Source organism: Chinchilla lanigera, unplaced genomic scaffold (genome assembly GCF_000276665.1).
Source record: "Chinchilla lanigera isolate Chin_1 unplaced genomic scaffold, ChiLan1.0 scaffold00057, whole genome shotgun sequence".
In the NCBI taxonomy this organism is placed as follows: domain Eukaryota; kingdom Metazoa; phylum Chordata; class Mammalia; order Rodentia; family Chinchillidae; genus Chinchilla; species Chinchilla lanigera.
The window spans coordinates 3,683,126-3,694,791 of record NW_004955458.1 but is presented as its reverse complement, the minus strand read 5'-3'; the positions used below and the strand labels follow the sequence as shown (position 1 = coordinate 3,694,791).

The 11,666-nt window shown below is 57.7% G+C and overlaps 1 protein-coding gene across 1 annotated transcript in view; it reads right to left on the bottom strand.

Annotated features, from left to right (window-relative positions):
- Erbb3 (erb-b2 receptor tyrosine kinase 3) overlaps positions 1-11,666 on the bottom strand; it is a gene marked incomplete at its 5' end in the record, with an annotated part of 18,627 nt that extends 6,961 nt beyond the window's left edge. Inside the window, 15 exon segments of the mRNA XM_005397284.2 lie at positions 486-640; positions 859-949; positions 1,138-1,270; positions 1,454-1,659; positions 1,868-1,958; positions 2,077-2,150; positions 4,744-4,864; positions 4,953-5,066; positions 5,498-5,639; positions 5,749-5,867; positions 6,015-6,080; positions 6,683-6,808; positions 7,450-7,636; positions 8,138-8,289; positions 11,496-11,666. Coding sequence (XP_005397341.1) covers positions 486-640; positions 859-949; positions 1,138-1,270; positions 1,454-1,659; positions 1,868-1,958; positions 2,077-2,150; positions 4,744-4,864; positions 4,953-5,066; positions 5,498-5,639; positions 5,749-5,867; positions 6,015-6,080; positions 6,683-6,808; positions 7,450-7,636; positions 8,138-8,289; positions 11,496-11,577 — 1,859 coding nt within the window.

Here is an 11,666-nt window from a genome sequence, read left to right as displayed (position 1 = left end):
TTTTTTGGTCTTTTTGAGACAGGGTCTCACTATGCAGTTCAGGCTGGCCTTGAGCTCACTTTGTAGCCCAGGCTGGTCTCCAACTCGCAGGGATCCTCCTGCCTCAGCCTCCCAAGTGCTGGGATTATAGGCATGCACCACCATGCCCAGCTTTTTTTCCTCTTTAAGATAAAAAGAAAGAAATCCTATCACAGAAAAAAACATTTTTTTTTGTTTCAGGGCCTCCCATCCTGAAGCCCCAAGCTGTCCCAAAATGTAGCTTTCATCTCCAGCTCACCAGCCTGCCTCTGAGCCCCCTTGAACAAAAGTCCCGAGCTAAGGTTGTTCCAGATTCCCCCAAACTGGCTGCTATTTTGTGCGGTTACTGTTTCCCTTCCTGCAATGCTGTACTGCACAGCTGGAACTGATTTTTAAGTCACAGTCCTTTTCTTCTTCCTGTGCCTCCTACCCTCTCCTCTCCTACCCCATCTGGCCCCATCACTGACCCCTGGGTGCAGTTCTCGTGGCAGGGCCGACATTCATTCCGAACATCCGGGTACTTGTAGATAGGGCCTTTGGCACCTAGGACGCCCTGAGGGCAACTGCTCACACAGTGGGGCCCATCTCGAAAATGGGCGCACTGAGCACAAGCATCAGAGCCCTGGGTAGGAGAAAGGAGGTCAGGGTCCTAAAGCGGGACCCCCTTGTTAATGCCACCCCTCCCAGCAAGGACCGACCCCGCCAGTTCCGGAACCACTGCAGCAGACTGCGACAATATCTGGCCGCTGTGGGCCGTCCTGGACATTTGGTTTTCATTCCCTGGACACTCCAGGGGTCGGCCTTCCCTCCTCCCCTGGAGATCCGGGGCTACTGCCGTACCGAGCCGTTGCACGTGGTTGTGCCCTCCATGGGCTGGCATTCCGGGTGGCAGGAGAAGCATTCAGCTTCGTGGGCAAACTCACGGGGCTCCCTGCAGCGGAGGGTAAGGGAGAAGTGTCACCTCCCAGTCCCGACCTTCACGCCTCGATCCTGCAGTGAGGGTCGCCTTCCTTCCCACCAAGGCGTATGATGAATGGTGCTCAGAGGCTGTCAGATGCCACGCACAGCTCCATCCCACGGCCCCAGCCCCTCCTTCCTGCTGCTCTCCTTTCACCGTACCCATTCAGAAAGTTGCAGTGGGTCACGCAGACACCCCCTCGGCTGTAGTTTCGACAGGATAAACACTGGCCGGGGCCTGGGCCCCAGCATCCCCCGGAGGAGCACAGCGGGTCACACACTTTGCCCTCCGCCACTGGAACAGAAGCGGGAGGTCAGGAGCCGGCGTGCAAGCACTCTCGGCCAGCCCTCTCCTCCTTGCTGCCGCGTGCAGCCTGCCAGCCCCTTTGCCCTTGATTCACCCTCAGCCCGACTCCCAGCTGCGGGGCAGAGCGGTCCTCCTACCCTTCGCCATCCCGTGTCCCGTTCGTTCGCTCACCGCAGTCCCTGCGGGGCCGGTTGTGCTTGATGTCCAGCCTCTCCTCCGCCGGCCCCCGCAGCAGCCTGGTCCAGTTCAGAGAGTGATGGTAGCAGAGCTGCCGATTCGCGCTGATGTAGACCCGGCCGGCGCTCACCTCCTTCAGGGACCGGAGGCCCAGGGAGGTGACGTTCAAGTTCTTCATGATCAGCAGTGAGAAGCCCCGGCTGAGAGCAAGGGAACAGGATGAGCGCGCTGACTGCGGAGGGAAACTTGCACACCCGGCGCATTCATTCTCACTCAGAAATCTGCTCTGGGCTGGTGCTGCCCCCCGGGAGGAGCCGTGCCCCGTCCAACTCTGAGACCTCCGGGGGCGGCTGCAGGGGAGGGTGCCCCCGTGTGCCTGGAGACGCCACCCCCACACCTCCCACTCACTTGTAGAGACTTCTGCCCCCAATGGTCGTCAGGTTGGAAAAAACGCTGAAGTTGTGCATGTGTGGAGGCCAGGACTGGATGTTCAGGTAACCTGAGGGGCGGGAAGAGGCGTGAGGGAGCCTCCGCTGCCGCCTCCTCTGGTTCTCCTGGCCCCGCCTGGTTGCTTGGGACGCGACTTTCTCTAGCAGGTAAGCCCTCTCCCCGCTCACCTGTGATCTCTCGCACTGTCCGGAACACATTGAGCTTCTCGGGGTCTAAGGCAGGGATCTTGTGCCAAGGGTCTCTGGTGAGAGAAGCCAAAGCTTGTCAGCCAGACAGAAATAATCCAGTAGAACTGACACAGCCTGTCTTCCCACTTGCATTTTCTAGGTGGTAATTTGGGGCGGGGGTGCTAGGTGGGCACTCTGCCACTGAGCTGTACCTTCAGCCCAGCGGACTTTTCTAAACGCTGTGCTCCACCCAAAGGAAACAGAGCTGCCTGGACAAAGGGCTGAGGCAGGGGAAATACGCGCCTAGAGCCCAGGCCCTGGAGCACCCTGTGGCCCAGGGTAAGGAGGTGGTCGGGAATGAAGACCACCGCCCAAGACACACGGGAGCAAGTCCGAGGGGCCAAATCAGCAATGCCTGAACACTAAGAAAGGAATCTAAAGGACCAAAAACCAGGCCGGGAGTAGGGCGCACGCCTGTAATCCCAGCACTCGGGAGGCTGAGGCAGGAAGACTGCTGTGAGTTTGAGGGCAGCTTAAACTACATAGCAAGACCCTATCTATAAATAAATAAATTAAATATGTAAGAGCTGGGGATGTAGCTTGGTGGTAATATCTATGGTAATATCTACACAGATCAAATAAATCAGGGCTTGGGGTTTAGCTCAGTGGTAGAGCACTTGCCTAGGAAGCACAAGGCCTTGGTTCAACCCCTAGTCCAGAAAAACAAAGAAAAAAACCTTAACTTGGCTAAGGATGTAGCTCAGTGATAGGGTGCTTGCAGCAGCACGCCTGAGGCCCTAGATTAGATCCTAGCACCAAAAATCTCAAAGCATGAGGACAGCAGACAAACCCAAGATCACGATTCTCCTACTGGTTCGCTGACTTACAGTCACTAACGTCATTGTCATAACAGATAAGCAAAAATCGCGGCCGCCTTTGAGGTTAACGGGGACTGAAGAAACGTCGTAACTGAGTGGAACTGTGGTCTGTGTGTGACATTAGTAGGGCGATTTGTGAACTCTGAATAAAGGCTGTAGATGAGGTAACTGGTTTCAGCGTTTCTTCATTCACATAAATATACTTAGGCTACGTAAGAAAATGTTTGTGAGGGGCCAGGGAAGTAGCTCAGTGGAAGAGCACTTGAGGCCCTGGGTTGAATTCAATTCCTAGAATTCCAACCACAACACCAAAAAGTGAAAGAAAACATGTTCCTGTTTTTAAGGAACATGCTGAAATACAACGGGTAAGGGAGTACTAGTTCTGGAAATTCACCCTCTGTTGGTTCAGAAACACAATAGCATGACTTGTTTGTGTGTGTGTATTTAATATATATATATATACACATATATTATACATTATATATAGTATATGCTACATATACATTATATAGTATATACTACATATATTATGCATTATATAAATATATATATAGTATATATAATAGTATATATATTATATATACTATATACATATATGGGGGGAGAAATAAACAGGCATGGTTGCTCATGCCTGTAATCCCAGCACTTGGGAGGCTGAGGCAGGAGGAATTGTGCAAGTTCAAGGCCAGCCTAGGCTACACAGTGAGTTCAAACCCAGCCTGGACTACACAGCAAGACTATCTCAAAAAAAAAAAAAAACAAGAAACTAAAGTGAGAAGCCAGGTGTGGTGGCGCACACCTGTAATCCCAGTACTCAGGAGGCTGAGACAGGAAGATCAATGAGTTCAAGGCCAGCCTGAACTACCCTGTCTCAAAAAACGCCCCCCAAAACCCTTAAACTGAGTATGATGGTGCATGCCTGTAATCCTAGTACCCAAAGACTGAGGCAGGAGGATTGCAAATTCAAGGGTTGCCTGGGCAACTTTGTAACTTGGCATGACCCTGTCTGGCAATAAAAAATTTAAAAAGGGCTGGGGGCGAGGATATAGCTCAGTGGCACAGCGCCTGCCTGGGAAGCATGAGGTCCTGAGTTCAATTCCTAGTAAAAAAAAAAAGGGGGGGGGGGTGGGGTATGTAACTTAGTACAAAGCCCATGGGTTCAAAAATAAAAAAAGGGGCTGGGCATGGTGGCGCATGTTTGTAATCCCAGCACCTAGGAGGCTGAGGCAGGAGGACTGCTGCTGAGTTTGAGGCCAGCCTGGGCTACACAGTGAGTTCAAGGCCAGCCTGAACTACACAGTGAGACCCTGTCCCCTTCCCCCAAAAAAAGGAAAAGGAAAAAAAGCAAGTGGCCACAGTGTTTCTGTGACCCTCCACCTCTAGCTCTCTCTTACACACACACACACACACACACACACACTTTAAGTTCTCCCGGTGCATCAGGATGTCCCTTCGCTCTCAGTTGTTCCAAGAAGAACCAGGGGAAACAGCTGGAAATCGTGGTTAGGTATATTCTTATCTAAGTTTAAGAATAACTTTCAGAAAACTTAAAGGAAACGAATACACTGTCCCTGTCCCATCAGGATGCTACTGATTGTTTAAGGCTGTCCCCGAGGGTGCTTAAGCCCTGCACATGAAGTTGCGCTCAGCATTTTCTCAAGGCAGAGGCCAACTGCTAAGGCTTTAGCCTTAGATCTATAGTCACTCCAGGTGGGGACAGTTTAGGCCAATAAAGTGAACCACGGGGGTGGATGTGAGGGACCCTGGGAGGAAGGGCAGAAGCTCCAACCCGTTGAGGCCGGTGATCAGGAAGTCCAGGTTGCCCAGGATCTTGGTGCAGTTCACAAACCCATCGATGTTGCTCGAGTCCACAGTCTGGAAGCGACTCCCGGCGCCTGTCCCTTCACAGGCTGCAAACACAAAAGGAGCTGAGTGCGGGTGGCCCGAGTAGCCTCGGAGGAAAGGACGTGTCTCCATCCCTCTACCCCTCCCGCTCACCTTTAGGGCACAACCCTCCACAAGGCTCACACATGTTGACGCCATTTTTATCTACTTCCATCTTGTCAGGAGGACAGGCCCTGACACAGGATGTCTGATCCACCACGAAGTTATCTGGGGAAAATCAGTTAAAGTTATCTACGAGCACCGCCAACTACCTCGGTCAGCCCTCCTCCGGGCCCTTGCTCCCTCCTGCTCTGCACTGGACTGGCCCCATCGGCCTCCGTAGCTTCCTAAAGGGCTGTGCTGTATCACAAACTCCCTTGGCTCTCCCTTGCTCCTCAAGGCTGGGAAGGAGCAGCTAGGGGAGGCAGCGAGGGAGACAGTGCAGAGGTCACCCGCCGAGGGAAGTCAGACGGTCACAACCCTGTGTATTTTTTTTTTTTGGTACCGGGAATCGAGCTCATGACCTTGTGCTTGCCAGGCAGGTGCTGTGCCGCTGAGCTACGTCCCCAGCTACCCTATGCTCTCTAGATTCCCTGTATGACATCCAGGCTGATCCCTCTGTCTCCCAACCCGCTGCCATTTCCTCCCCCAGCACTTACGGGGACAGCTGGCCACACAAACGCCTCCGTACTGGTACTTGGTGTGGGGATTGGGTTCGAGCTGGAAAGTGAGCTTGTTGTACACGAGGGGCTGTGGACACAGGGGCACGCAAGCTCCGCTGTCGTTGAAGTGTCGGCAGGCCTGGGGACACAGGAAACTCCTGACTCACGATACGTGTGGCCCCTACCTCCTCCCCACAGCCCGCGCGCCCTGCTCTCGGAACCGGCGGGCAGCCGGCGGGGGCACGTACAAAGCAGTCGGTGTCCTGGGGGCCGGAGCAGCCCCCTGCACACTCATCGTGGCAGCACTGGTTGGGGTCCGGCCCAAAGCAGTGCCCGTTACACTGAGGGGCACAGATGGTCTTCGTCACTACGGAGGGAGAGAAAGCATGGCGATGAGGGCTCCTAGGACTGAACTCCAAGGCCACTGCTCACGTCCATCCTCAGCGTTGAGGCCTGGGTTGGCAGGGCTGTCGAAGTGCGAGCTTGAGGTGTTTAAAGGGAAATCGAAACCCACATGTCTGGCAGTCCTCGGGTCCAGGGCCCCAGCAACGCCCCTTGCAGGCCTCGTGACAGGGGGGACCTGGTTAGGAAGAAAGGCAACATGGGGGGCCATCAGTTCTAAGAAAGGCTTGCTTGGATCAGCAGGGTATGATGTCAGCACACAGGAACCTCAACCCGGGGAGCAAGAGCCAGGGCAGTGTCCCTCCCTGGCCTTGGAGAGCAGGGCTGGGCTGCAGTGAATCTGTCAACAAGGGGCGGAGCCACACCCCCACACCGCCCACTGGGCAGCTGAGGGGAGGGACTGGGGCAAATGCCAACCTCAGCCCCAGCCCCAACCAGGAACCTGGCTCCTTCTGGGCAAACTGGGCCGAGCAGGGACATGTGTTTGGGAAGGGACAGGGCGCGGCAGGCTGTGGTCAGGGGCGGCAGGCAGATGCCGTAGTGCCAAGAGCAATGGATGCACAGCCCAAAGACCTGGCTTCCCTGCACAGCACCCGAGATCTGCCGCTTTTCCTGATACGCCGCTTCTGTGGCATGGGTTCTGGGGGCCCGACCGGGTCTCTCCTAGCGCAGGCTCTTGGGCGTAGGGTCTGGGATGGCTGTTCGGTGGAGAGGTGGGCCCGGCTTAGGGATGCGCTGGTTGGGTGGCGCACAGGGAACAGTCCTGATCCTGGCACTTACAGCTTCGGCCATTGTCCTTCACCACTATCTCGGCACCTGGGTGCCTCACGATGTCCCGCCAATCAATGGTGTCCATGTGACAAAGTTTCTCATTCTTCTCAATATAAACGCCCCCTGACAGAATCTCTGAGGCAGGGATAAAGGGAAAGGTTACGGGCTTCGGCGCAGCTCCTCTTCCCGCCCTCCCCCTGCAGCCGTCCAAAAGGACTCGGGCCAGCCAGGAGCAGGGGAAGCGCGGCACACAGAGTTCAGGTAGGCCCCCGCTGCAGGGAAGGGCTGCCTTCTAAGAGGAGGAGTCAGGTCTTCTGCCTCCTCAGACACCTGTCCAGATCCCAGATCCGGTTTAGCCAGTGGAGGAGGGGGAGGGAAAGAAGGAAAAGATATTTTGACTCAATGCCTTGCCCCCAGGCCTACCCAAGTGTTTTCCAACAACTGGGACAGGGCGACAGGGCGCCCCAGCAGGTGCAGGTGGGATTTAACCCTGTGTTCCTCCAGCTTGTGGCGTCGGGAGGGAGGGACACCAAAGGACACTGTGCCTTGCAAGTGCAGGCTGCCTACCAGATTCAACGCCAGCTCCAACTCCCGCCCCACCGGAAGGACCTCCCCTCCCAGGGCAGGCGCCCTCAGCTCCCCGCTGGGGTCTTCTCCTGTTTAAGGGCTGGTGGACCTTTAAACTATGGTGGTCAGGCAGTCTTGGGTCCGCAGCAGAGCGGTGCCCATCAGCGGGATGCTGAGAGCACGACCAGAAGGGATCCGTAGCGACTAACCCGTGAGCTGGGTGAAGCGGAGCTGGCGCAGAGCGTGGCTGGAGTTGGTGTTATAGTTCAGCATGACAAAGATGGCGAACTTCCCATCGTAGACCTGGGTCCCCCGCACCACTCGCAGGTTAGGCAACGGGAGTGTGGAGAACTCGTTCATGGCCACAAGGACATAGCCCGTCACTTCTCGAATCCACTGTGAGGGGGCAGACCACGTCAGTGAGAGATGACAGGACGGCGTCTCAGGCCTTTCCCTCCTTAAGGCGTGAAGGAGGAGCCTTTGACTATTTTTTGGAGTGCCAGGGATTGAATCCAGGGCCTCGCTCATTTCAGGAAGGCACTCTACCCCTGACCTAACTGCCCAGCCCCCTTTGAATCCTTAACTCATTGCCCAGGTTGGCCTCAAATTTCTAGGGGAACGTGATCCTCTTGCCTCAGTCTCCTGAGTGGTGGGATTGCAGGTGTGGGTCGTTGTACCACCTGCCCCATCCCCTTCTCAGGGCCGCCCCGTGTATCTCTGACTCCACGATCAGACCTCAGATCCTGGATTCAGGTCCTGTCTCCCTTATGGAACTCCTGAGGGGGGCTCCTGAGTCTCAGGAAGCTGAGCTGAGCAGAGCCATCCTGAGGAAAGGACAGCGTCTTCTCTGCGGAGGGTGGGGGACGATGGTCAGTGCAAGGGGCCGGGCACTCTAACCTGCAGGAAGGAGAGGTCAGCGTTGTGTCCGGTGAGAACGATCTCCAGGTTCCCCATCACCACCTCACACCTCTCGTAGAGCTTGTGTAGCGTTTGGTACTGGTTCTCTGCGTCGCCTGTCACACTCAGCCCGTTCAGGGTCCCGGGGCACACTGTTCAAAGTGGGTAAGAGTGGCAAAGGGCTGGACACTAGCTTTTGGGGCCATCTGCCACCCGCAAGAGCACCCCTCGTTGTTGCACTCTGCCAGAAACACTCAGCAGGACCGGAAGATAGCTGCCTGCAAACCTCTGCAGTGAGGGGTAGACAGTGACACCTTTGGCAGCCGGAGCCTCCCCCCACAGTCCCCACCGTCCACGAAATGGGAAGGTGAGGAGGTTTCCTTTCCCACTGGGGCACACCCTCTTCTGCCTCTTTCAGGTATTACTTTGGGGATGAAGGAGTTAATCCAGAAGGAGGAAGAGGGGACTTTTTCCTCTCCCGAGAAAGAAGTTAGGCAAGGACCACAGCTTTGATTCCCCCCCTCCTCGCAGCCAGGGCACTCACTGCTCTGCCCCCAGCCTGCCTCTCTGGGCCCTGGGATAAATATCTCTTTGGGGCTAGCACACAGCCCCTATTGTGTCTGCCAGGGTGGGATGGGGCAGAGGGTGGGGGCATTGCCCAGGGCCACAGTTCAGCCACAATGAGGCGATTCTATCCAGGAGGAGGGGGTTGCCCCACCCTGTCCAAGACACCCCATCCTCAGCAGCACCCCCGTCCAGGCTGGAACCCTGGGCTCAGACAAGTGACCTCACCGGAGGGGGGAGCTCCGGTGGTGGTGGGGTCAATGGGAGCTTTGTCTTTAACACTGGAAGATAAGGCGCTGGCAGGCACCCCCCCTTATAAATTTTGGCTCCCTTCCCCTGTCCCGACACTCCAGCCCCCTCAGCACCACTGTCCAGCCTTACAGTATTTTTCAGCAAACAGAAGAACCCTGAAAGGAAACAGTAGCAGACTCCTAAGCCCTCTGCCAATTTCAGTGTGAGCAGAGGTTCATGAACGAAGCCCCAACACGGCAATCGTCGCCGGCCCCTGCACTGGGGGACAGCCCAGACCTGGGGGCCCGGAGGAGAGGTGCACGAGGCACCTTGAGGTCTCACTCTCCTTTGCAGACATGCAGGGCATCAGGCTTTGGGCAGCGCTGGAGCTGAAGCTGTACTGTCTCTTGCCCTTGCGGGTAGGGTGCAGAGAAGGGGGGTAGACGGCACCTGTTCCAACCACCCTGCCCCAGGCGGTGGCCGCTCTGTGGGAGGCAGAGGCACCCAAGAGGAGCAGGGAGGTGGGGCCCCACCCTCCTGCGGGATGCTGCCGAGGTCAGACCACTTGACCTGCGGGATCCCCTTCCCCGTCACTCTCTGTGAAGGGAAAGGGGCGGGGCGGGGGGGGGTCTCAGCACAGGGGACAAACAGGTGGGGAGCTCCCAGAGGAGCCTGGGAAGGTTAGTCATTTCTGGACTGGCCCCACCCCAAACCCCTTCCTGGCAGGACACCCCCTCTTCCAAGTTAAGGCGCCAACCCTCCTCAGATAAAGGAGGAGCCAAGATTTCTGCACCAGGAAGTGGTGTGTGCGTGCACGCGTGCATGCACACTCCCCGAGACACAACCGCAAACACAAACATGTACACAACTCTCCCGCTGGCCCAGAAATCTAACCGGCCTGTCCTCAGGACCCCGGTCACCAGGTACCACGGGTGCCCCACGGAGGCCACCTGCCCATAATCACAGCCCAGACTTTGAGTGTGCTGGGGGGAAGGCGCAGGGTAACAGGTCCCGGCTCCTTCCACCCTGAGGGGAAAGTCCACCTTTCACAAGTGGGAGCAAAGGGCCTGGGCAGGGAGTATATACAACACCGCTGGGGAGGAACCCGGCCCCTGGGGAACAGGGAAGGGGAGCCCGCGTATAACAACCCCTGCTGTACCCAGGAATGGGGTGTGCAGCGTCAAAGACCCTCCTTAGGAAGTGCGCCCTGGGGGTAGGACTGGGGAGACAAGTCCCTCCTCAACCAGAGGCCTCCCCTCCTGTCCTCCACCCCCACCACAGCGGCGGGGACAAAGGGACTACACAGGGCCTGAGACGGGCCGGATGCCCAGAGGCTGCAGGATCCAGATAAAGTGTAGGGACCCAAAGTGCCTGCCTCCTGCCTCTCGGGGAGGGTGCGGGAATCCGGGACTCCCGGGATCCCCGCGGAACACTCTAGGGGTCTGTAGGGGACAGTGACCCAGCCACTCCACCGGCCCCTCCCACTCCAGGCTCCAGACCACCCCCTCCACCAGCTGGGAGTTCCACATCTCAAGATCTCAGGAGCTAAATTTAGGCCCAGCAACTGTGGGGAGCCACAGGTGGCTTCTCCCACTCCCACCCTGGGGCAGGGGCCCTGGCTGTGCCGAAGCCCAAGCTTCGGCCTGGGGGGATGGGAAGAGGACTCTCAACAGGACTCCGATCCCACCCAGGCCAGCACCCGCCAGGTGTCCCGGGTCCCAGAGACCCCTCCAAAGGTGTGGGTCAGGCGGCATGGGAGTGGGCGGTGGGATGGTGAGGAGCTCCGTAGAATCCAGGCCGGAGTACACAATAAACAGACTCCGGGAGGGGCAGGAACAACCTCTAGAACAGGTGGCTCTCAAGGTGGGAGAGGTGCCTGCGTGGCCCTCAGGCTGGGGTGAGAAAAGACAGAGAAATGAAGTCTGATGCAAAGTCCTTTCCCTTTTGGAGCTCCTGGCGCCAAGTCTCGTACATAGTAGATGTTCAATAAATGTCAGGTGAATGGCCCTGCGTCTTGACAAAGAGGCTGGTCAAGGTGGGGCCGGCCCGCTTTGTTTGGAGGGCAAGCAGAGGCCAGCCCCGTGGGGCCTCCCTCCCTGCTGTCCCCTGGACTTGGCCCTCTGGTTAATCTCTCTGTCCTCCCCACTCACGGAAGAGGAGGTGCCACTCCTGTTTTTCCAACATCAGAAAACAACAACCTACTCTCGCCCTCGCACAGCTCCGCCCTGTCGGCAAAACAACGAAACCAGGGGTTGCGGAAAGCTGGGTGGAGAGGGGGTCCGAGGGTACAGTGCGCCCATCCGCCCAGATCCCCGCCTCCCGCAAGCTCCCCCGCACCCGAAACCTGGGTCCCCACTCCCGCTCCCTGCAAGGTCCCTCAGCCTCACCCGCGGAGACCCTGGGGGGTCAGCGACGCCCTGGGAAGGGGTGGGCGTCCCGGAGTGCAGTCCCTGCCGGACCGCGCCGAGGACGCGAGCCTGACGCTCCCCTCCCGGTGGCCCCGCCGCGCGCTCCCCGCTCCGGGTCCCCCGGGTCCCGGCCCGCCGGCGCCAGCGCCGCTTACCTGCCTGCGAGCTGCCCACCTCGGAGCCCCGGGCCAGGCTCAGGAGGAAGCCCAGCACCTGCAGAGCCCCGCCGGCCCTCATGACTCCGGCGGGAGGTGCGCGGAGCCCAGCCGAGTCCGGCCGGGGGCCCCGGACTAGGGCATCGAAGCGACGGCCACCTGGGCGGCCCG